The 25,544-nt window shown below is 55.1% G+C and overlaps 1 protein-coding gene across 3 annotated transcripts in view; it reads left to right on the forward strand.

Moving 5' to 3' along the window:
- Positions 1 to 25,544, forward strand: part of NCKAP1L (NCK associated protein 1 like) — a 109,341-nt gene that overhangs the window by 67,831 nt on the left and 15,966 nt on the right. For 2 of the 3 annotated variants that reach the window (XR_007769894.1, XM_050925782.1), the window contains exons 27-30: positions 13,052 to 13,145; positions 15,215 to 15,331; positions 16,563 to 16,672; positions 24,822 to 24,911. Coding sequence is in view for 2 of the 3 variants with exons in the window: in XM_050925782.1 (XP_050781739.1) it covers positions 13,052 to 13,145; positions 15,215 to 15,331; positions 16,563 to 16,672; positions 24,822 to 24,911 (411 nt within the window). In the remaining variant the exon portion in view is untranslated. The remainder of the gene's footprint in view (positions 1 to 13,051; positions 13,146 to 15,214; positions 15,332 to 16,562; positions 16,673 to 24,821; positions 24,912 to 25,544) is intronic. The other variant, XM_050925784.1, reaches the window with a different exon arrangement.

Consider the following 25,544-nt stretch of genomic DNA (forward strand, 5'->3'; position numbering starts at 1 on the left):
GTGTTAATGATGCAGGGTGAGAATGCAGAGCAGAGCAAGATAGGTGTCTTGATGCAGGGTGTGAATGCAGAGCAGAGCAGGGTGTGTGTTAATGATGCATGGTGGGAATGCAGAGCAGAGCAGGGTGTGTGTTAATGTTGCAGGGTGTGAATGCAGAGCAGAGCAGGATGGGTGTCTTGATGCAGGGTGTGAATGCAGAGGAGAGCAGGGTGTGTGTTAATGATGCAGAGTGTGAATACAGAGCAGAGCAGGGTGTGTGTTAATGGTGCAGGGTGTGAATGCAGAGCAGAGCAGGATGGGTGTCTTGATGCAGGGTGCGAATGCAGAGGAGAGCAGAGTGTGTGTTAATGATGCAGAGTGTGAATGCAGAGCAGAGCAGGATGGGTGTCTTGATGCAGGGTGTGAATGCAGGGGAGAGCAGGGTGTGTGTTAATGATGCAGAGTGTGAATGCAGAGCAGAGCAGGATGGGTGTCTTGATGCAGGGTGTGAATGCAGAGCAGAGCAGGGTGTGTGTTAATGGTGCAGGGTGTGAATGCAGAGCAGAGCAGGATGGGTGTCTTGATGCAGGGTATGAATGCAAAGCTGGGCTATGCATGTGTGTGATGAACTGAGATGTTCTTAATGTGGTCTGTGAATGGGGAGTGTTGGCCTGAGAGGACGGTCTGCACTGGGGGATGGGAGACCGGCCTTGAGGAAAGATACCTGAGCATGTAACATGAGAACCCAGGAAGGGGTTAGAGGCCAGGTGACACCTCTGCCCAGGAAGCTGAACAAAGGCTGGGAGAGGAGACGCTGGGGGGAGAGAGGGAGTTTTCAGGAGTTGGCTAAGGAATGGAGGGAAGCGCAGATGGGGCTCTGATTCCCCAATGGGGCTGTGGTGCCCCTGGGACCCCAAGATGGACCTAATTGGGGAGGATCCTATTGTCTGTACCTGCAAGACCTGTCTTGGACTGTGTTCCTGTCATCTAAATAAACCTTCTGTTTTACTGGCTGGCTGAGAGTCATGGTGAGTCGCAGGAAGCCGGGGGTGTAGGGCCTTGTGTTCCCCCACGCTCCGTGACAATGTGTTAATGACACAAGGTGTGAATGCAGAGCTGGACAGGGGGTCTGTTAATGCAGGGTGTGAATGCAGAGCGGGGTGTGTGTTAAATCACACAGGGTGTGAATGCAGAGAAGAACAGTGTGTGTTAATGATGCAGGGTGCGAATGCAGAGCAGAGCAGGGTCTTTGTGTTGACACAGGGTGCCAATGCAGAGCAGTACATGTGTCGATGCAGGGTGTGAATGCCAGGCAGGGTGTGTGTTAATGATGCAGGATGTGAATGCCGGGAAGAGTGTGTGTTAATGATGCAGGGTGTGAATGCTAGGCAGGGTGTATGTTGATGATGCTGGGTTTCAATGCCAGACAGGGTGTGTGTTAATGACACTGGGTGTGAATGCTGGGCAGGGTGTATGTTAATGATGCAGGGTGTGAGTGCTGGGCAGGGTGTATGTTAATGATGCAGGGTGTGATTGCTAGGCAGGGTGTATGTTAATGATGCAGGGTGTGATTGCCAGGCAGGGTGTATGTTAATGATGCAGGGTGTGATTGCCAGGCAGGGTGTATGTTAATGATGCAGGGTGTGTGAATGCAGAGGTGCTGTGGGATATTTACTGTACAGCAGTCCATAGACAGTCAAGTAGTGGGGTGTGGTGGCCAGGCATTGGACTGGCTGGGTATGTATGTGCCCATGCTGCCAGAGAGGCACATGCCAGCACTTGCCCATTTTTCAGAGCCATGGACAGAGGGCTGGGAACCCCACTCCAGCTCCATTTAGCAAGATGGGTTTCACAGCTCCAAGAGGAGGACATTGGATCTGGCCATGTGGCCCGCTGGCCTGTGCCACACCCCGTGCAGGGGTGACTGTCACCCTGGTTAGATTCAGGCAAATCACAGAAGGGCGCTGGCCACTGGATCTTGTGATGGCAGCACACACCTGCCATCTGCAGGCTGAGCTAGTCTGTCATGCTGAGGCCTGTCAGATGTGGAGGTGCTCAGCAGGGCTGGGAACGAGTCACTCCAGGCCTGGATGCCGCTTGCACCTGGCAGATGGACCATGGGGCTGGGCTAATGCGGCTGGAGCCGGTGATGATCAGTGAGAGATGGAAGGGAGCCAAGAACCATACAGCTTAGGAAAGAGCTGCCTGGGGCTGCTGCTTGGGTCCCGTCCTCCACTGACCTCCAATGTCCTTGTGCAGGCAGGGCTGGGCTGGCCCAGTGCTTTGAGAGCTGGGCTTGTGGCACTGTCAGGGGGGATGAGCATGCAGGAGCAGTGGGGAAGGTGCAGCTGGGATTGCAGCTCTGTCCCGAACCATCCCTTCTCCCCTCAGGCAGAGCCAGGCCCTCTGCTGTTCCCCAGGGGGGTGTGCTGCACCCTCAGAGCATGGAGAACCTGTGAGGAAGGAACTGGCTGCTGCAGTAGAACTAGTGCGGTGTCAGCAGCCACCTGGCTAGAAAGAGCAGGGATGCCCAGTCAGTGCCTCTAGCAGCCAGAGGGTCCAGCCCGGACTGAGGGACCTGGAGAGGGAGAGGCCATGAATCTGCCAGCACACTGCATGCAAATGCCCGCTCGGCTGGGGTCCAAGCAGTGGTGGGCAGTGGGCAGGGAACACTGCTGGGAGCAAGACCCAGGTGTGCGGGACTGGGAGACACAACCATGTGTCCTGATCCACGTTGGAGGGGATGGACGCCACCACCGCAGATCCCCAGGAGTTCGGCCAACACAGGCAGGAGGGATGGATGTATCTAGGTGCTCTCCTGTTTTACTGCTTGTGCTTCCCAGGGCCATTGATGGGGACCAGCCAGGGGACAGGCCTGAGAAACACCTAGGAAGGGTTGGTTCTCTGGACAGTGTGGGGTTATCTGCCGGGAAGAGCCCAGGCAGAGCCAGGGAATATCAGTACCTGGGTTAATTGGGTCAGGGCGGTCGTACCTTGCGTGAGCCCCAGGGGGCAGTAGCAGACAGCACATTAGACATCTGGCTAGGTGCTGCCTTGTGCTATGGCAGTTTAAAGACAGGGCTGTCTGGGGCTGTGTTTGCTGGGGCAGAGCTGGGGGGGGAGCCCCTCTCTGTACAGCTGGGATGGGCACCGTGTTACAGGCGGGAGCGTATTCAGAGACGGTGGGATGGGTCCGGAAAGCTGCCATGCTGGCCCCTTTGGGCTCACCTGGGGTTTTTGGGCAGGTCGGAACTGCGCGGTGGTGCTGTGGGGCCAGATCTTCAAACAAAGTCAAGCTCGAAATGGGAGGGAACTGGGTTATCCTGCTCCCGTGATCTTCGGGGAGACGCTGGGTTAGGATGTCAGGCTGGGCCAGGGATGTTCTGATTCTCCATTTCGGACCCATGGATGTGTAACTAGGTTGGTATTTAATTTGGGTTTGGCCCTGGGGTGGGTGTTGATTTCAGCAACATCACCAATATTTCCTTGTGTACCCAGGGGTCCTCTTCTGTTGTGTTGCTGCTGTGTTCAACCCCAGAGGTGGCTGCATTAGAGTGGTGGACAAAGTGATCCTGTATTTGTACACCCGGTGAAGCCAGTGGGTGGAGAAGGGCCAGCGGGATGTAAGCAGGCTGATTTTTCATTGCCAGAGTTAATGGCTTTATTATCAGCAATGCAGCACAGAGAAGGAGTGAGTGGAACTCATTTTGCACTGGTAGTGAGGGAGCGAATGCCTCCAGAGCCACAAAGCAATTACAGGGAAGTAGGACTGGAGGTTCCCGGCAGAATGGAGGGGTGAGGAGAATGGCAATGGGGTTACTCACCTCCAGCAGGCATGGAAGGACAGTAATCACAGGCTCAGCACTGCCAAATGGGCCTTACCAGATCGCGAGGCGATAACGTGGCCGGGGCTGAGGCTGAGAACTGGACATTGAGGTCAGGAAAACCCACCCCACCCAGGCGTGACTTGGGGCTTGGCACAGGGGCAAAGGAAGCCAAGCTGCGGGGGCTGTGTCGTGCTGGAATTTGCAGCTGGCTCAGCTGCCAGGCAGGGGCCGTGCTGGAGCACACGTGGGGGAGCAGCTCTCTGATGTACATGCTGGGGCCGTGGCACATCTGGTGCTGTGGTGCTCCAGCTGAGCTAGCCGAGAATAACCTTGCAGAGTGCAGACAAGCCTGGGCTTCAGGGGCCTGGCGCCTGGGGACGAGAATGACCCCAGAGGGAGGGGCTCCCTTGTTATCCCCATGTTGCAGTGGGGGAAGTTGCAGTGCAGAGGGAGGGGAAGTGACTCGCCAAAGGTCGCCAGTCGGTCTGTGGCAGAGCCAGGAATAGAACCCAGGAGTCCTGCCTCCCTCCTCCTGGCACAAGCACTGAGCCCCAGATTCCTGTAGGTGCAGCTGAAAGGGAGGAGCAATCGGTATGAGCTCATTAACTTTCTCCATACCATGAGCTCGGCTCCTGAGACATGAAGGCAGCTGTCCATCCATCTGTGTGTGTGTGTGTCCTGGCTGTCCATCTGCCTCGCTCAGTGTCAGGTCTGTGGGTCTGTCTCTCTCTGGGCTGCCTGCATCTCTCCCTTAAGTTGTCTAAAGAACAAGCCCATCTGAGTGATGTGAATTCAGGGCCCTGTCCTTGGAGAGCCTGGACAGCCTCCTCCCGCTGCTTCTCCCCAGCGGGCGCAGCCCATCCAGCCCCCATCAGTCTCCTCCTCCCTGAGGATTAGGGCTTGCTCATAGCCAGCAGGGAGGCTGAGATCCCAACCAGGAGGCCAGATAGTGGGCACAGGCCACCACCACAGACACTAGAAGCTGGACTGAGACTCTGGGACCCAGTCCCCCCAGCAGTAACGGCTTTGGGATCACTCATGTCCCACCAGCTCTGGAACCTACCACTGCTGCACTGCTCCATCCCATCCCACTGCCAGCCCTGCGCCCCATGCTGCCCTGGATTTACCTGCCACCACTCTGGTACCAGCTCCTGGCCAGTCTCTCAGGTCCATGATGCAGACGGAGAAAGAGCCTGTGTGGCTGCCTCTGACAGAGATGGAGGTGGGGGAGGAACCTCTAAGGGCTGGACCTAGGGCCAGATCATGCTAGGATCTCCCCTTCTTACTGGGAAGGGGCTCTGCGGGTCACACTGGGTCATGGGCAAATCTGGGGCAGCCTAGTGCCCAGTTGCATTGCTGCACGGAGGGATGGAATGCAGCTTACCCGGCCAGTGTCAGCAAAGCGTCACTTCCCTAGTGTAGCCGGGTCCTGTGTCTGGGACAGGTGCTGGCTGGTGAGCTGCACTGATTGGGCTGAGCCTTCCCTCTCTCGGTGCCATTCACAGCCCTCTCCAGTGTCGTTGGCTTGTCCTACCCGGTGACAGCCTGTCAGCTCAGCAACTGCCATGAGAGTGACAGCAGGTTTCTGGATGCCTTAGAGCTGAGCCGGTTACCAGAGGGAGGCTTGCACAGAAGAGCAATGCAGCTGGCACTGGCATTGCCTTGGCTGTCACCTCCGGGGGGCATTTCCTCTCTACCCCCTTTCTTTGGATCCAGGCCCAGCCTCCTCGCTAGGCAGGTGGGGTCCCACTTCCACTTATTGCCCTGCCATTCACGCTGCTGCCCCCAGACAGCTGGGATTCAGAGGCTCGAAGACCTGGTGGACTGGAGACAACTGACGGCTCCCGCTACGGCATACTCCCATATGTCACGGGAGCTTGGAGAGGACTTGGAGAGGTTCCGTCAGCCAGCGACTGTGATAGTTGTGGTGGGTCATGAATGGCCTAGTGCTGGGAGCCAGAGCTGGTCAGCATCATGCCTTGCAGAGCAGACGCGAGTCCCGCTATGCATCTCAGTCTGAGGGCAGCTGCCCCTCTGACTGAGCTGTCATAGTGGGTCAGGGGCTGCATCCTTGGGGGTTAGTCTGGCTGGGCTAGGTACCTTGGGCTGGGTAGGGGTGTCACCCCTCCTGGATCTGGGCTGGATTGGCATCTCCTCCTACCCTGAGGGGCATGTCAATTGCTCCTCTCAACTGTTTATCATGCTTATTGCAAATAAAGGGCAGCTGTCCTCCAGGTATAGATTCCCAGAGTTCCCCGCAGGTGAGACTCACCAGTCCTCCATGGCCCTAGATCCCTGTGTTCTTGGTGAGGCCTCTGGGATAGGCTGGAGCCTGCCTCCTTCCCACAGCGAGGACAGAACACATGGGGGATCAGTGGGATCCTTTAAGGACTAGAATCCTCTTCCAGCCACGTGTGGCCAGAGCGCTGCACTCTGCCTGTGCCGGGGTCACCTTTAATGCCCAACATTAGTTCTAATTAGGGAGGCCACCTGTCCTGTTTTTTAAGGGATGTCTCTTATTTGGTGTGTCATGTCCCATTACCGTGGTCCAATTAATGCTGCTAAGAAGTGTTTGACCAGATGCAGAGTGTTCCAAAGGACTGGTCCTGCACTGGGGCACAGAGCTGGGATCTGGGGTAATAAACACAGAGCCCTAACGTTAGCTCTGCCCATTTAGTTTCCATCCACGTGATCTTTGTGACCTGGAGATGTAGATGGTCACTAGTCCTACTCATGGTTAGTGTCGGCATGGGCTCTCGCTCCCCATGTGCTGCTTTTCCTTTAGGGTGTAATAGACAATGATCCGCCATGTAGGATTTGAGAGAAATGGAGCTGAAATCCTTGAGACAGAACCTTGTTATCTAGGAAATCCTACAGGCTCTGAAGAGCCCTTTCAGTGAGCACACATGAAATCCCAATAGACCTGACCACGGTCTCTGGGGCCCTTCCACAGGTGCTCACAGCCCATAGAACCCGACTGTGTTCCCCAGGGCTCTTCCATAGGAGCTCACAGCCCATAGAACCCGACCATGGTCTCCGGGGCTCTTCCATAGGAGCTCACAGCCCATAGAACCCGACTGTGTTCCCCAGGGCTCATCCATAGGAGCTCACAGCCCATAGAACCCGACTGTGTTCCCCAGGGCTCTTCCATAGGAGCTCACAGCCCATAGAACCCGACTGTGTTCCCCGGGGCTCTTCCATAGGAGCTCACAGCCCATAGAACCCGACCGTGGTCCCCGGGGCTCTTCCATAGGAGCTCACAGCCCATAGAACCCAACCGCAGTCTCCAGGGCTCTTCCATAGGAGTTCACAGCCAGCACTTAGCTGTTCAGATTCCAGGCACCCTTTCCTTTTTCCTGGATGCTCAACTGCGCTTTCCTCTTTGTTAGTTTCTGTTTTTAACCTGTCAAGGGATTTGTCTGGGGATTGTGCTGCAGTGAAATGACCGTTTCCTAGGGGATGGATGAGGGTAGCTGTGTGGTTAAGGCTTTGGACTAAGATTTGAGAGATCTGGGTCTAATTCCCAGTTTAGCCATAGACTCTATGTACGTGACCTTATGCAAGGCACTTAATTCATCCTGTGCCTCTGTGTGGAACAGAGAGTTCCCTCCTCACGGGGGGCGGGAGGAGAGGCTGTTAAGCAGGTGCTCGGTACGAGGATGATGAGCTGGATAGTTGCCTAGGTAGAGTTGCCTGGTGTCCATTGCGGTGGTGCTGCAGGTAACTCACATGTTGCATGGACAGATCTCCCTGCCAGCTGTTGTCTCACACAAGGTGAGAAGGCTCATGCTGTCAGACAGAGCTGCTGTGGACCAGGTTCAGATTATGCCATTCACCCTCCTCCATGTGTGACCAGCGTTTCCTGTGTCATCTCATGTCTCGCTGCAGCATTGCCAAGCTGTGACCTTCCTTCTCTGCCCTCTTGGCCAGAACTCTCCCCTAATGCCGCAGCTACCACGTGCCCCTTCTGGCCTGGATACCTGCAGTTCCCCTACACTTCCTCATCCATTTGGAATGCTGCTGCTAAGGTCATGTGCCTGGGTCGTTGCCCAGGCCACGACACCCCTCCCTTGGCCACCCCTCTTCCAACACAGACGTCTACCCTCACCCTGGCAAATCCTTCCCCCCTCCACCCTGCACAGCTTAGTCCCGACTTCTCACTACCTACTATCATATCACAAGCTCAGAGAGACCCTGCCCTCCTTAGCCTGATTCCCCACAGTCCCCTCCACCCTCCATTCCCTGAGCAGATCCATAAAGCCAGCAGCTCATCCTGCTTTGAATTCCCCGGGTGCCCCGCTCTGCAATGATGCAGATAGGAAACTGAAAGCTGGTGCTTGTTAGACTGGTGAAGAGCTGCCCTCACATTGCTGTCTGGCCACAGATAGAGTGCAGAGCTGGTGTGTGCCATTACTGCCACTAGGTCCCTCCTTAGCCCACAAAATCCTTGGGGCAGCGATTCGCATTCATTCATCTGTGCAGCACCTGGTGCCCTGGTCTTGACTGAGCCTCTAGGTACTGTTGTAACATAAGTGATAAATAACCGTTATCTCAGTGTGTCCACAACACTCCCCTTCCTGGAGAATAAACCACCCTGCCCTCCGCCCCTGTGACCCAAGGACCTTTTGGTGCCAGCTGGAAGAGGGGGACATAGAGGGACAAGGTTGCTCTGAGTTCACCAAAAGAAAGCCATGTAAGGTGTCTGCTTACAGCCTGTCACACACATCAATCATTACGAGACCTACGTGCAGAAAATATGTGAGGAGTTCTGGGTATATGCTGAAAATTATGTGCTCTCAGCATTATTGTTAAAAGCCGGTCAGTCATGCTTGGAGACAAACTCCTCCAGACAGGAGGTGGGAGACCCTATCGCCCTGGGGCATTGTGTATGTCACACCAGAAGTCTCTTAGTGAAGTGAGGCAAATGCTAATGAAGAGCTGGCAGAGATTTCAGAAGCAAAGTAACAGGAAGAGGTAAACAGTGGGGGATGGGGGCCTGTTTTCAGGAGAAGATCAGAGTTCTGCTCTGGTGTTTCTGGGCATGCAGAGAGACACTCTGGTGACGCGAAGCTGCCAGCAGGGTCGATCTGATCAAGGGGGGTCCCAGCCATGCTGGTTGAAAAGGCCTGGAGGTAAACTTGGCTGCAGGAGACAGCCTGGCTTGTGGGTTAAGTTGAGGCTCTAGAAAGTTTTATGTGTAATCCTGTGTTTCCAGTCCTCATACCTACTGCCACTGGAGTCTCTGATAATAAACTCGTTCTCGTTTTCACTGTGGCTGTAGCTAAGTGCGGTGTGTTAAGCGGAGTGGTGATCCTGAGTTCAGACCACTTTGCTGGTGTGCACTGTTCCTTGGGGAGCAGACTCGGAGGGTTCTGTGATTGTTCTGGATCAGGGCTGAGCTCTCCAGAGGGATGCTCAGAGGACTCAGGGCTGGTATATGCCTATCACTGACCTGTACAGACAGAGTGAGGCCGGGGCAGGCCTGGGAGGCCGGGCTTGTGCTGTCAGAGGCTGGTGGAGTCACGGAGCTGATCCACAGCAGGCACAGACAAGACTCTCACACTAAGAGCAAGTGGTTGTGAAGGGTCTGGGTACTGCTGGGGAGCGTCACAGTGGCATAGTTGGCCGGATCTATACTCAGTTTGCAGGTTAGCTAAGGGTCACGCTCCAGGCACTTGTATACAGTTAACGTAGATACCCGGAGGCTCAAGGTAGAGAAAAGGCTGTGGTTTGTTGTTCTCGGTGTGTTTCTTTTGAGTAAGGGAATGGAGCAGCAGGAAAGGCAGGGTCATGCTGGAGGCACCAGGAAGCAGCGAGAAGAGTCGCTCACTCCCAGACACAGCACAGACACACCTGTACAGTGCACAGACTCCCAGAGCTGCTCTCCCTGGAGCCCTGGCCAGCTCCCACGGGCACAAGCTCCAGGCTGGACACAGGGCGCGGCGCGGTCAGACCAGGCACGGGTTCCCGGCTGGACACAGGGCACGGCGCGGTCAGACTGGGCGCAGGCTCCAGGTTGGACACAAGGCACGACATGGTCAGGCTGGGCGCAGACTCCAGGCTGGACACAGGGCACGGCGCGGTCAGGCTGGGCACAAGCTCCAGGCTGGACACAGAGCATGGCAAAGTCAGACCTAGGCAAGGCGCCTGTCTCAAGTACCTTAGCTTTAATCCACTCCTCGGGGTCTCTGCATGGCTGCTGCGAAGCGTAATTCCCAGCTCAGGGATATCTACATGCGCTAGCTTTCTACTAGCTAGGGCACTAAAAATAGCAGTGTGGTGGCACAGGAGGTGCGAGGGGGAGCTACGCTCCTGTTTGAAACCCTAGGTCCATACTTGGGGGGCAGCCCTTTGTGACATGGCCGTCCAGCCAGCTGCACTGGTGTAAATCGTGTCTAAAGTAGGGTCTTGTAGCAGGGGCTAATATTAAGCCACTTCTGCCACTGTTTGAGTCCAGTAACTCCCTGCTGTGCTGCGGGACACCCCAGAGAGCAGCGCTCTCAGCAGCCGGTCCCAGCTTGCTGCTCCTTTCCACTGTGTTCTGCATGTTTCCAGGGAGAAAGTCCCGACTGCTGCCCCACAGCCTCCTGCAACCCCCACCAGGCTCCATTTGCTTCACCCTCTGGTGCCTCACACATTCCAGTGTCCACATCCCAGTGGGCTCTGGGCCCCCAGCTCCTCTGCATGGAAGGGAGACGCTCCTGGGGGAACAACAGGTCTGTCTGGCCCCTGCTAGCCTGTTGCAGGAGGCTGTGGCAATACGTGGCAGAAGGGGCTTGTTTCTCCCTGGCTGATAGCTGCCCATGGCCTGCTGACCAGGCACTCACAGCAGCTGCCATGTTTTCCCCAGGGCCGCCCGGGGGGGGGGGGGCAAGTGGGGCAATTTGCCCCAGGCCCCGGGCTCCGCAGGGGCCCCCAAGAGAACGGGCGAGGCTCCCGCCCTAGCCCGACCCCGCCTCTGCCCCTCACCCGGAGCATCAATGGATCCAGCAGCGTCCCTGAACAGCAGTGCACTGTGGCTCCGGCGGGAATCCTGAGCTCCCAGCCCTGTCCCCTTACCATGTGGCTCTGAGCGGGGCGGAGCTCAGGAGCCCCGCCGGAGCCATGCCGCACCGCTGTTCAGGGACACTGCTGGATACGACGCGCTAAGGCTCCAGGTGAGCGGGGCGCCAGGGGTAAGGGGCTGGGGCCGGGGAGGTTGGCTAAGGGGCAGGAAGTCCTGGGGACAGTCAGGACACAGGGAGGGGGCAGAGGTGGGGGGGGCGGTCAGGGGACAGGGAATGGGGGGGTTGGATTGTGGGCATTCTGGGGGTTTGTCAGGACTCAGTGGGGGGGTGGATAGGGGTCGGGGCAGTCAGGGGACAGGGAGAAGGGGTGGGGTCCCAGGGTGGTCGTGGTGGGTCTCTGGGGGATGGTGAGGGGGCAAGGAACACGATAGGTCAGGGATTCTGAGGGGGGTGGGCAGTTGTGGGGCAGGAAGTAGGGGGGTCAGACAGGGGGCAGGGCCAGGCTGTTTGGGAGGCACAGCTTTCCCTACCCTAAAGCTCATTCAGCAGTTTGAGGCTTGCAGAAGAGCCAAGCTGTTAGCTTTTCCATTAGGGCTACCATCTGTTTTATTTCTCAAATGCCAAATTATAGTCTGTATTTAATTTCAGTGCCATAGGGATATTCATGCCAGGGGAGAGTATCTCCATTTAAAATTAGCCACTGGGGGAGGGATCACATGAGAAGAGCAATATCCTGCACCACCTACCTCCTTCCCGACCCTACCAAGGGAGACACTCCCGCCCCCCCCCCCCCCGGGCATTCCCTGAGGCTTCAGAGGATTTAATTCAGTGGTTCTCAGACTTTTTTGTCCTGGTGACCCCATTCACATTGCAAACCTCTGAGTGCGACCCCCCCTCCATAGATTGAAAACACTTTTTTATATATTTAACACTATTATAAATGCTGGAGGCAAAGCAGGGTTTGAGGTGGAGGTTGACAGCTCGCGACCCCCAGTAATAACCTTGTGACCCCCTGAGGGGTCCCGACCTCCAGTTTGAGAACCCCTGGGGTAAGTTAATTTTAGCACCCTGTGTCCATTCACATGCATGTGCTATTTTGAGCATGTCAGTTTTCACAACATAGGCTCATCCCAGATTCTGGAACAAGCTCAAATGCTCAGTTCGTGGAGTTTGTACATAAGCTTTACTAAAGACAAACCCACAGTAACCGTCTCCAGTTTGTGAGAGACCCCATGGAGCCAGTCTCTAGGAAACAGATAAATGCATGGAGGTTAAGTCCATTAATGGCTATTAGCCAGGATGAGTAACGAATGGTGTCTCTAGCCTCTGTTTGTCAGAGGGTGGAGATGGATGGCAGGGGAGAGATCACTTGATCATTACCTGTAGGTTCACTCCCTCTGGGGCACTTGGCATTGGCCATTGTTAGTAGACAGGATACTGAGCTGGATGGACCTTTGGTTTGACCCAGTATGGCTGTTCTTATGTTCTAACCTAAATGAACCCAAAGTTATGGAGACAGATATGAGTCAAGGAAGCCAGCAGAGTATGAGAAACCTGGAAAAATCTCTGACTGGATGGGCTCAGGTTTTTGGTCACAAGCTGAGGTGGTTCAAAAGTTTTGGATTTTTTTAAGCAGAATTTTTTAGTGTTTCTTTAAACAATCAAACATGGCAAGCAGCAAACATTTGGCCGCACACTTCTGAAACCCCAAACCATATTCAGGTTTTGGCAGACTAATTTCAGCTTTTCAATTAAAAAAAACCACAACAAATTTTGAAGAAAAGCAGACATTGTCCGTGATTTTTTTCTGCTTTTTAAAACCCCCTAGTTTTCGATCCAAAAAAAGTTTTGATGGAAAATATTTGTCCAACCCTTTTAATGAGCTTTAGTGCCTTTTAGCACTAGCTGATGCTGAGAACCAGCGATACCTTGTAAAGAAGTTTTCTCAAAGCTGGATTTGTGCCGAGATGCAGAAGGTTTATTTTTCCCAGGGCTCCCCCTGGCAGGGAGCAAGTGGGGCAATTTGCCTGGGCCCTGCAGGGGCCCCCACAAGAATATTGCAATTTTTTTATGGATGGGGCCCCCAAAATTGCTTTGCCCCAGGCCCCCTGAATCCTCTGGGCGGCCCTGTGTTTTCCCCATAAACATGCAGCTAGTTCATTACATGGAGTGGAAGCGAGGGAGCCTGGGAGCTCTCCAGCCTTGCTGACATCCTCCCTTCTCCTGGCTTTCCCCCAGGTCACCTTGAGCATCTTCGAGCTGGCCACGGCTGCCGGGATCCCATGCGACATTGACCCAGCCCTGGTGACTGCACTTTCCAACCTGAAGACAGGTAAGAGCCAGGCTGGGAGCTGCCAAGCCAGGTCACAGCAGCGTCCCTCTAGCCCAATCTCACAGCGCTGACACCGCCCTGGGTTCTGGCTGCACTCGCACATTCAGTCGTGTTTTAACATGTGATTGTGAATCGTGACCCACGCTTCTGTCCCAGCTCACACGCACGTAGGCTAGAGACATTTGTGTCTGGAACAATACTCAGCTTCCACAAAGGAGGGGGTCTGGAGGGGGTCGGCCCTGTCTACACTAGAAAGTGGTAGCATTTTAACACTCCCAGTCTAGTCAAAGCAATACATTCCCACCCAGCATGAATGCAGTTAGTTCAGTTTAAAGAGGCTTTGTGCCAGTACAGCTATTCCCCCCTAAGGCTGGTGCCCGTGTGACTATATCAGTACAGTATCACCCCCCACACCTGACAGACCCAGAACAGGACACTTTCAAGTGAGGGCCTGTCAAGTATAATTCCCAATTCTGGACCTTAGCGTCCAAAAAATGGGTACTAGCATGAATTCCCCTAAGCTTAATTACCAGCTTAGATCTGATAGGCTGCCACCAATCAGGACTTAAGAGTAGAGAGCCTGACAGACTCTGGTCTCCCCCAAAAACCTTCCCTGGGGGTCCCAAGACCCAAATTCCTTGAGTCTCACAACAGAGGGAAATAAACCATTCCCTTCCCCCTCCTTTCCTCCTCCCAGCTCCTTCCCGCCCTGGGAACACTAGGCGATACCATGAATCAATTCCTTGAAACACAACACAGAGAGATCGAGTTTCTCTCTCCCCCTCACCCAGAGGCAATACAAATTTACCTTTCCCTCCTTGCTTCCCACCAATTCCCTGGTATATACAGACTCAATTTCTTTGAGCCTTAATTAGGAGAGAAAAATCAACAGGTCTTAAAAGCAAAACTTTTAATAAAAAAGAAAGAAAAAAAGTAAAAGGTTTATCTCTGCACTTTAGATGGTAAACAGTTACAGGGTCTTTCAACTTATAAACAATAGAAAGAAACTTTCTCCAGCAGAAACACAATTTAAGCTACTTCCAGCAAGTACACATATGTAAATAAAAAAAAACAAATTAAAAGACTATGACCGCCTTTTCTTTCTTACAATTCTGAATAGATAAAAGACTGTAGCAGAGAGATTGGCAGAAACCTGGTTGCACCTCTAGTCCCGTCCAGGACCCAGGGAGAACAAAGCCAAACCCCAAACCCACAAACAAAGGCTTCCCTCCACGAGATTTGAAAGTATCTTGTCTCCTGATTGGTCCTCTGGTCAGGTGTTTGCAGGTCACTGTTTGTTAACCCTTTATAGGTGAAAGAGACATTAGCCCTTAGCAATCTGTTTATGACAGGGCCAGGTCTTAGTTAGTCAAGTGCTTTGACGATACAAGTTCTAAGGTGACCTTGAACAAGTCACTGCCCTGCTCTGTGCCTCAGTTTCCCCTCTGTAAAATGGAAATAATGATAGTGACCTTTGGGTTCTCTTCATTAAGGGCTTGTTATTAGCAGAAGCTCATAATAAGGGGGAATTGCCTTACCCTGAAGCATCTGGTGCCCGAGGCAGAACCCATCGCTAGCTCTGCAGTAGCTGCCTCCATGCAGTGAGTGAAGCCAGTAAAGATTTGGGCAAGGATGACACATACACCTTAATAACACATGTAGCATTGTCACAGGTGCCGCAGCTGATCCAGGGATGTTCCAGGGACACAGCTGGGATTCCCGTGGCTCTGGTCCCCCGGCTGTCTGCACGTCGCCCACCAGCCTGGGACACCCAAGGGAGCTCTCCCTTCCCCCACCACTTTGGTAGTTTTTTCCATGGTACACATGCAGCTTCAAGCGAATCTGAGCAGTGTCAGTTCTGTTCAGCAAAACTCAAAGCTCCGGAGCAGCAGGGACCTGGCTCCATCTATCAGATAATTTACTGGCCTGTCACAGCCGCTGGGTGATTTTCTATATATATATATTTGTAAGTCAGTCGAGTAGCCAAGCCGGAGAGAAGAATGGAGAGCGTAAACCGAGCTTATTACTGAAATCTCCGGTTGTGCATCTTCTCCCTCTCTGCCTGATAGACAGTTCATCCCCTGAGGAGGAGTACAAGTCAGCCTGTCTGCTGCTGGTCTTTGTGGCTGTATCTCTGCCGCTCCTCGCCTCCGACCCCTTCTCTGTGTACAGCATCGAGATGGACGGTAAGAGGCCGGGACGGGCTGTTTTCCGAACACCGGAATCTGTTCACCCGCCACACATGCCGATTAATGGCCCAGTGGCACTGTCTGTGCTTTTGTTGTCACTGCTCCATGACTAGATCCCCACCTGCCCTGCAGGGGGCATCCCAGGCCACCACACTGCTTTCCTGGGTGAATGGCCCTGGGGCTGGGGAGAGCGCTCAGGCTGCAGGGCAGTTTGTGGAAGTTCTTGTTACAAAACACACACTCCCAGGAAATGGGCCCTTGTTTCACGTGTTGTTCCACACTCAACCTCAACCTGCATTAGTGGAAAGGCTCAGTGAGGCCCCGGAGCTGTTGAACACAGGCCTGGCTCACATTTCAAGGGAACTTGCCCCAGCTGACATGTTTAATTATTTCCATAAGTCATTTGTCAAGAAAAATACAGAAATGAACAAAGAAAAAGGCCCAAGTCTCCCTGCTGGGACAGGGCTGCTTGCGCAGGTAGTATCAGTGACATGCAGGGGAGTTCGCAGCATTAGACCCTGATCCTGCCCCAGGAACACAGGACTGGAAGGACCCTCGCGTCCCAACCCCTGCTATTGCCAGTAGCCCCATCAGAGCATCCCCTTCCTAAACATCTCAAGTTCCATCTTCCAACCCAAACCTCCTTCCTCTGACAGTTAGAAACCTGCTTCTCATTTCCAGCCTCTGTTTATCCCTGGCCAGTTCATACCCGACCTCAGGGGTTCCTGTGCCAGCCTTGTCCTCCCTGGCATTTCCCCCCGAAGGGTTTGCAGAGAGCGGCCCCCTCCCTCTCCACCTCACTTGCTAGGACAAGCCAGTCTCCTCTGTAAGATCAGCTCACCATCCCTGGCCATCGTAGCAGCCCCTTCTGCACCTTGTTCCCATCAGCGAGGGTGGCCACAGCTGCATTCGGTATTCCAGAGGTGGTCTCCCCAGTGCCATGTCAATGGCATTAATACTTTCCTAGCTCTGCTGCCAATACCTCCTCAGACTGTAAGCACTGGAGTCACCCCAGTGACTTCAGTGAGGTTGAGATGCACATGTGTAAGTGCTCCCAGGATCAGGCCCTTAGAGGCAGGGTTGGTGTCTTTGGAGCAGTGCAGCACCCAGCGCGCTGTTGATCACTCAGGGTACTGGAGGTACTGTAAGGAGACAAGCACAGCCTCTCTGCCCAGCCGCAGTTTAGTGCTCTGTGAGTGCCAAGCCCCCTGTCTCCTTCTCCCCGCAGGTTACAGCAACAATATCCACTGCCTAGCCAAAGCCATCATCCACGTGTCTGCCGCGCTCTTCACCATCCACAGCAAGAACATCGAGACACACCTCAAGGAGTTCCTGCTGGTGAGAGGCTGCGGGCAGGTCTCATTCCACACAGCGGGCTTGTGCGCCAGGTGTACTGCCCCCGAGGGCATGCTGGAGTACTGCACCCAAGGGTGAACTGAATGGTTCTCTCCAGCCGAACTGGTGCTCGCAGGATGTGGGTTATGATGTGCTCAGTGAATTCAGAGCTGCCTCTAGCTGCTAGGTAGGCTGTGCCTGAAACAGTTTGTTTATTCTCCAAATGGTCCAGCCCAGGTACATGGGAATGACCAGAGATTCAGCTACTCCAGTGTCCTGCTTGACAGCTGGTAACTTCCAGCTGTTAAGGACAAAAGGGGCCATTCTGATCACCCAGTCTGAGCTCCTGCCTAGCACCGGCCAGAGAGCCTCACCCACAGTGACCACAGCAAATACCACCTGGGTCCCATGAGGTGGGTCATCATTGGCCCCCTTCTAGGCACAGGGCCGCCCGGGGGGTGGGACAAGTGGGGCATTTTGCCCCAGGCCCTGGGCCCTGCAGGGGCCCCCATGAGAGTTTTTCGGGGCCCCTGGAGCGGGGTCCTTCACTCACTCCACAGGCCCCGGGCCCCTGGAGCTTCTTCTGCTCCCAGTCTTCGCCGGTGGGGGGTCCTTCCACTCCGGGGCAGAAGGACCCCCCGCCACCGAATTACCGCCGAAGCAGGGCCCGCCACCAAAGTGCAGTCAGGTCTTCGGCGGTAATTTGGCAGTGGGGGTCCCTTCTGTTATGGGACCTGCTGCCGATGTGCCCCGAAGACCCGGCACTTCAGCGGTGAGTCCTGGAACGGAAGGACCCCCCACCATGGGTCTTTGGGGCACTTCAGTGGCAGGTCCCAGAGTGGAAGGACTCCCCACCACCAAATTGCCACCAAAGACCCGGAGCGGAAGAAGCTCCGAGGCCCCAGACCCCTCGAGAGTTTTCCGGGGCCCCCGGAGTGAGTGAAGGATCCCGCTCCAGGGGCCCCGAAAAACTCTCGTGAGGGCCCCTGCGGGGCCCAGGGCAAATTGCCCCACTTGCTCCCGCGCCCCCTGGGCAGCCCTGCATCCACATGGGGTGTTCATGTGCCTGAGAGCTCCATGGGGTCTTGTCATTAGCCAAAGGTGACTTGAGGTCAGGATCTACTCCGATCGCTGAAGGGAGTGTGGGCCCAGGGTAGAGCAGCAGTCCGGGAGGCAGGACTCTGGGCTTCTATTTTGAGGAACACAATGTGGACTATTGGTTAGAGCTGGGGGTCTGGTAGTCAGGACTCCTGGGTTCTATTCCTTATCCTACTGCGGGAGTTGGGCAAGTTCCTTCTCTTGGCCCCCGTTTTTTTCTTTCTGTAAAAGGGGGGTGATACTGACCCGGCTGTGGGTGTACATTGACGTGTGCAAAGTGCTTTGGGATGCTAGAGGCAGACAGGGGCTGAAGGTCAGAGAGAGCTGAGGACATCAAATCGAGCTCAGGGCCAGCCCAGGGCAAGTCCCATCTCAGTGGCTTGCAGCCGGGGGGGATTAGAGCTGCCAGCCACATTTATAAGAATGACTTGGGGGGCCACTGTTTGTGGGTTCCAACTCAAGGCCCCTGGGCCTGATTTCTAGAAGGTGCTGAGCATCCACTGCCCGTATTGGTTGTAGCTGGTGTTTTAGCTGCTCAGCATCCCTCAAAATCAGAGCGGGGGGGGGGGGGGGAGTATACGCTGGGGGGGATGGAGTATCTTCAGCACAGATGAAGTCTGCCTACCCCTTTTGTACCCTCACTTTCACATCTGCAAAATGCCCTGCAGGCATGAGGCTGGGTCCTGGCACCCCTAACCCTAGATTGGCTTCAGAGAAGCCTGGTGGGGGTTGAGCAGAGAAGGGTACAGCTGAGTGGGACGGCCGGGTCCTGGTGTTTGATGCCAGCCCAGAGCTTGATGCTGTTATCTCTCATCAGGTTTTCTCTTATTCACAGCCCTTCAGTGGGGGCACCCCCCTCCCCCAGCTGACTGAGCTTGATACATTTCTGGCGGATACGGGATGATGGGGCTGCCAGTCTGTGACAGCTAGCAGCAAATATCTCCAATCGCCAGTGGTGGGACACTAGCTGGGGTGGGCTCTGGGTCTTGCCCACATGCTCAGGGTCTACGATCACCATATCTTGGGCCAGGAAGGAATTTCCCCTCAGCTCAGATTGGCAGAGGCTGTGGGGGGGTTCGTCTTCCTCTGCAGCCTGAGGCACGGGTCACTTGCAGATGTAAACTAGTGTAAATGGATTCTCTGTAACTTGAAGTCGTTACATCCTGATTTGAGGACATCAGTAACTCAGCCAGAGGTTAGGGGCCTATTCCAGGAGTCGGGGGGCGAGGTTCTGTGGCCTGCAGCATGCAGGAGGTCAGATTAGATGATCATGATGGTCCCTTCTGGCCTTAAAGTCTATGAGTCTCCTTGTGACAGCCTGTCAATGAACCAAGGAGTTTGAAATACGTTTGAGCCTGGTGCCGTGACTCCCTCAGCTTCCAAGACACAGGAGGGCCCTTTCTCACTGCAGCTAAACTCTCAATGACATCAGCACCAATCTGGCAGATCCAGGCGGCTCAGCTTCTGCATCACAGAGTCAGTGTTAGGTCAGAAGGGAACCTGTGACCATGTAGTCTGAGCTGCTGCCTAGCCCAGGCCATGGCAGTGCCCGGATCTAATTCCTGGTTGAGCCGGAGTGAGGTTTATGGCCCAGCGCATGGAGCAGTCCAGTCACTCTGGCGGGGGAAGGGACTCTTCTGGGCAGTGCAAAGTGGTTGGTGGCTTCATTTAAAATCCAAATGAGTCGAGCTGGGCTGGCTGGGCTGCCAGTTCCCCTCTGAATGGGGAAAAGTCTGGCTGGAGGTTCTTTCATAGGCTGGTGGGTAAGGCCCCAGGGTAGGATTTGGGAAGAGCTGTAGTCTACCTAGCTCTGCTACTGACCTGATGTGTGATCTTGGACAAGTCACTTCACTTGCCTCTGCCCCTTTGTCTGTTTTCTTCCCTGTAAGGTCTTTGGAGAGGGGCTGTCTCCCAGTGTTTACCTGTCCAGCTCTGCCCTTTGGGTCTCTAGGCACTGCTGTACTATCACGGAAGCTAATTAACCATGGCCCAGGGGAAAGTAACAGGGAGCTGCTGCTGCTGAGTCTGTCAATAAACAATGATTCATTCCCCGGGGAGTTCTTGTTTGAGCTCTTCAGAGACATTTAAATTCCTTTCGAGGAAAGAGAAACAAACGAGAGCCTTTGGAGAGCAATACGATGGCATATTGGATAAGATTGCAATTTACTCCCATCTGCACAGCTCAATCTTGGCAGGGCTTTGCCTGCCCATCTGTTAAGCTGGGGAAATTTAGCGAGGGACAAGCCACTGCCTGGTTCCCAGTGCCTCCCGGTTCTTTTCTGTCCGAGTGTTTCAGGCTTTCCATGCTTTTGAGCCCTTGCTCCATGCAATTCTGGAGTCCCAAGGCCAGACATAAGGGGAAATCAATCCTGTGCCATTCTCCCCAGCTCGCGGTGAGTGATTGACGAAGGAATTGGGGGATTGGAAAGGCTTGTGCGTCAGACTTATTTTTGGCCTGTGGGAAAACAGCCAGCTAGGGAGTGAACCTGATTCATTGTTGATTAGAAACGTCAGAGATCGCAAAACAAGCCAGTGGCGTCCTTTCTGTGGACTTTCACCTGCAGCCACAAACCCTGTCGAGAGCTCAGGGATCAGCTGCTGGTTTGGTCTGGCCTAGGATGGTAGTAACCAAAAGCTGGCATCTCCCGATGGCCCACAATGTGTAACGAGTTGTTAGTTCTCAGTTCACTTCCACCTGAAGAAGCATCACAGTGTAAGACACTTGTAAATTGCGCTCTGGGCTAGCTTGGTCATTTCTATAACATCTGGGCATCTCCCAATCTTTAATGTATTTATCCCCACACACCCCATGGGGGCAGGGCAGGACTAGCATCCCCATCATGCGGCTGGGGAACTGAGGCACAGAGAGACTAAGGATATGTTGACACTGTTATTAAATGCCTGCGGCCCTGGCCTGTGTCACTGGCTCGAGTTCAGGATCTGGAGCTGTTGAACTGTGGTGTAGATATTCAGGCTCATTCTTGAGCACAGGCTCAGCGACCCACCCAGCTTGACATCGCCGTTAAACAGCCTCGTAGCCCACATCAGCTGACACAGGCCAGCTGTGGGTGTTTAACTGCAATGTGGACATATCTCAAGTACCAGAGTCATGCAGGAAGTCTGGCAGAACCGGGAACTGAAACTGCATTTCCCCTAATGTTTCCCCAGTCCACCTAGAGGGTAACAGACTACTACTGTTGCCAGCTAATAATCCCTCAGTCTCAGTCCTTCGCAGCTCTCTGCAGTGCCTTACAAAGGAGGGCAGTATCACAGTCCCATTTTACAGGTGGGAATCCAAGGCAGAGAGTTTTTCCCAAGGTCACCCAGTAGGGTGACCATATTTCCCTATGCTGGATATGGGACACCTGGTAAAATTACTCGTATTCAAGCAAGTTCAGCTGCAATCAATCCGAACTATGCAGCACAAACGTTCAAATTAACATCAAGTTGACTGAACCCCTGTTAAAAAGAAATACTGCGTAGTTGGCTTCTTTTTATTTACCTTCTTATCTTTCAGGCTTTAGGGTTCACACAGGAAGAGGTGACACACACACACACACACACACACACACACTCCCACACACCTCGCTCGCATAGGGAGTGTGTCTTCCCAAGGCAACACTTGGGGCAGGGGGATGCAGGGTCACATGCCCCTCCCCCCCAGATTTCTGCCAGGGTTCGCAGCAGAATGTAGCAGCAGAAGCCTTTCGGCACTGCGGGAGGGAAGAGATGGGAGCTGCTTCCAGATGTGAGGTGTGTGTGCGTGTGCGTGCGTGTATGCATGTGTGTGTGTGTGTGTGCACTTAGCTGAGGGGCAGAGAGGCTTCCCCGTGCCAGCCCTGTGCAGGGCTGTGGCACATGCAGAGCTCGGCTTCTCCTGGTCAGCGCCCTGGGCTAGAGATCTTGGGCTTTCCCAGGGTGCCAGCCCAGCCAGAGGCAGTGTGGGAAGGAAGGAGCCTGCTGGCCAGGCTGCTGGTGAGCTGTGCACTCTGACCAGGGGCAGGTTCTCTGCGCAGTCCTGGAAGTGAGACAGACCCCGTGGGGGGGGATTATGCAGGAACAACAGAGCTGGGTGGAGGTGGAGGGGGGGTGAAGGGGCAAAGCAGGGAGAAGACAGTGAAAGGGGGAACATGTAAAGGGCAGCAGAGGTGACACGTAACTGGCTGGCGCCTGCCCGCACTCACCAGCCACCGTAGCTCGCAGTGCATAGTCAGTGCCGGCCAGAAACAAGACTGGGGATAGGGCCCTGCTTGCTGAGAGCCGGCGCACAGCGGGGGCTGAGCTGATGGACCAGCAGAGGGAGCAGCCAGCCCTGCGTGCTGCAGCTTTGCCCCGCCACCAGCCTTGCATACACACCCCCATTGTTGGCCACTAGACCCCCCACTCAACGCTGGTGAGACGGTGGCTGGCGAGCAGGGATCCAGCCAGCAGCAGGACCTGCCAATGCTGATGTGAGGAAGGGGAGGGGGGGAGACAAAAAATACAGGACAATTTCCCCGTTTTTAAGAAAAAGTCAGGACATTTGCAAGAAGGCTTAAATACGGGACTTTCCCTTTAAAAACAGGATGTCTGGTCACCCTGTAACCCAGCAGGAAGTCAGGACTACAGGCCTAGTCTCCTGGGTCCTAGTGCAGTGCTGTACCCTCGAGCCTCTACCCTAGGCTAAGGGTCTGGCAGGCCCGAGCCACTGAGTGACTGGCATGGCTCGGGGGGCTGGTTATTCAGGCCTGCTCCTGATCTCGCTTGCACTGGTGTATCTCCATTTACTGCAATGAAGCTGCTCCTCAGTGACCTCGGTGTGTGTGAGATCAGATATGTTGGCATATTCTCGTGTGGCGGGGGCCAGACCCCAGCATCAATGTGCAAATTCTACAGGAGGAAATCCAGGCACTTTGCAAAGCCCAGACACCGGTGGAGGAGCTGAGGCCGCTCCTCGGAGAGCCTCACAGCTGGCTGGTAGTGAGAGCATTGCAGGGGCAGGCAGCACTGGGCTCTCAGCTGCGGGGGGCTTGTTTGCCAGTGCAGCTGAAAGCAAACCATCTGTCCTCTGCATGCCCGTTCGCTGCCTGCTGCTGCACACGGCGACCTGCTGCCCTCATCAGCCAGCACAGAGATCTGGAGACAGATGCAGGGCATGGGATGTGTCTGGGCATCTGCAGAGATAAACAATGCTAAGGGCTGGTGCCAAGCCTGGGTTGCCCTTCACAGGGGGCATGAAGAATCACAAAGCCTGTTAGATCATTAGCACTGTCCCCCTGGGCAGCACACAACCCACTGCAGCTGGGAGTGTTTCAGGGATGGGGGTCCAGTCGGGCTCCATGGCTTGGGGCCAGTGGTGCAGGCCACTCACTAGGCGGCACTGTTCTCAGCTACCCCAGCATGGAGCAGAGGGGTGCTTGCTCGTGGAGATGGGTCCGTCAGTCTGTCTGTTTAGGCCTGTTCTACACTTAGAAGTTGGGTAGCTGTAGATGCAGCGCTCAGGGGTGTCTGACCGACCCCCACACCCAATGGAGATGCAGCCAGGTTGAGGGAAGAATGTTTCCATCAAGCCAGCTACCTTCCCTCGAGGGGCTGAGGGGGCTCCTAGTGCAATGGAAAACCCCCTTCTCTTGCTGTAGGAAGTGTTGACAATGTGCCACTACAGCTTGGCTACAGCACTGTCGTGGTGCCGGTAGTGTAGACATGGGCTCAGACTGTAATCTCCTCCTGCTACAGGGCAAACAATGCACTGGCTGAGCAGGGTCAGGAAGGTTATTCCACCACTGCTCCCTAGGGGGGCTGCTACACCTTGCTCTGAAGCAGCGGGTGCCCGTGCCAGAGGTGGGATCCTGTGCTAGAGGGACCCTGCTCTGATCAAGTGTGGCAAGCCCGGTGCACCTGTGTTTCCTTCCATGCCCAGTACATGGCAGCACTAACCTCGCAGCTCTCAGGCTGTCGCAGGGGGCTGAGCTGGCAGAGGGCCCAGGTCTCTGGAAGAAGCAATTGTGACAGTGTGTGAGTGGCAGAGAGGGGCTGAGGAGGCTGGGCTGTGGCTTGCCCCCCAGCCCGCGGCTGGCTGGGATCAGGGGGGGACGTTGTATCCCACACGTGGACTGGTAAGGCGGGTGGAGGTGAAGGTGTGAGTCTGGGCCCAGCACTAGGGAAAGCAAAGCCAGCCTTTCAGCAGGGTGTGTGTCATCATCCCCTGAGTCTGGGAGCCTCTGGCTGCCCCGCTCTTTGGGCCCTGCTTGACCCCGTTCTGAGATTCAGCTAATGGGATTGGAGAGGTGGAGAGGGACTGTCAAAAGTGCTGAGCGCCCAGCAGCTCCCCTTAGTGTGACCAGATGTCCCGGTTTTATAGGGACAGTCCCGATTTTGGAGTCTTTTTCATATATAGGCTTCTATTACCCCCCACCTCGTCCCAATTTTTCACATTTGCTGTCTGGTCACCCTAGCTCCCCCTGAGAACAATGGAGAATTCCCCCTCCTCCTGCTGCAAACAATGGAGAATCCCCCTCCCCCACACTGAGAACAATGGAGAATCCAGTTCCCTGCACAGAGAACAATGGAAAATCTCCTCCCTCATTGAGAACAATGGAGAATTCCCCTCCTCCCTGCACTGAGAACAATGGAGATTCCTTCTCCACTGTGAATAATGGAGAACCACCTCTCCTCACTGCAAACAGTGATAAGTACCCCCCTCCCCCTCTCAAGCAATGGAGAATCCCCCTCTGCTGAGAATGAATCCCTCCCATTAGGAACAGTGGAGAAACCCCCCCCCCCCGAACAATGGGAGCTGAGCCCTTTTGCAGATCTGGCCAATGCACAGCTGGCAGCAGGCCAGGTGCCCCAGGAGCATTTTCACCTTGCTCCTCCCGCCCAGCTGAGGCTGGTGTCAGAGACGGGCTCCCAGCCCAGTCGTCTCTTTGGTCCCATTGATCCTGGTGCAGGCAAGGCCCAAAAAGCAACAGAGCAGGCCAGGGGCCTCTGTGGGTTTGCGTCCCTCATTAACTGGAGACCCTGCGGAGGCACCGTAGGCAGAGCTGAGAGCTCATCTCTCTCTCCCCCCTCACAGCTGGCGTCTGTGAGCCTCCTGCAGCTGGGACAAGAGACTGACAAGCTTCACTCCAAGAACCGGGAATCCGTCTCCCTGCTGATGCACCTGGTGAGGCTCCTGCGCGCTGGGGCAGGTGCTGGGGGCGATGGACAGATCCTCCCTGGCAGACACTCGGGCTAAGAGACCCCTGCCATGCACTCTGGGGCTGGTGCTGTGGAGCCTGACTAGGATTTGGGTGGTCTGGTGCTGAGCTGCTCCCAGACTGGAGGTGAGGCTGGACTCCCACAGAGCTTCCAGCCACACCTGCCTCCTCCCCAGCTCTCATTCCCAGGGCAGGGGATAAAAGCAGTCAGCAGAGCAGAGACAGGCTCCTTTCCCAGGCCCTGCCAGCCTTGGGGTAGGTTTCAGGCTGTCTCCCTGCAGCCTGGGCTTTCCAGCGGCTCCAGCGCTGCTGAGGGGAGAGCAGGGTGAGCTGCTTCAGGACGGTTCTCACACCCAGCCCCAGTGATGGGCCATTGCTCTCCCCTCCTGGGGACCGAGCCGCTGTCTCTGGGGCGAGAGCATGGCCCCACAGAGGGACAGAGCCCCATCTCTTTGCTCCCCTAGCCCCCTGTGTAGGCGAGCGCTCCAGCACTCAGTGGGGGTCAAACCCCCAGCACCACACACAAGCCTCTGTCACTGTACAAGGAAAACTGCTGTAGTCCCTGGGCCAGTACTAGTGGGCACTGTACCCATGTCCCT

Source organism: Gopherus flavomarginatus, chromosome 16 (assembly GCF_025201925.1).
Source record: "Gopherus flavomarginatus isolate rGopFla2 chromosome 16, rGopFla2.mat.asm, whole genome shotgun sequence".
Taxonomy (NCBI): Eukaryota; Metazoa; Chordata; order Testudines; family Testudinidae; genus Gopherus; species Gopherus flavomarginatus.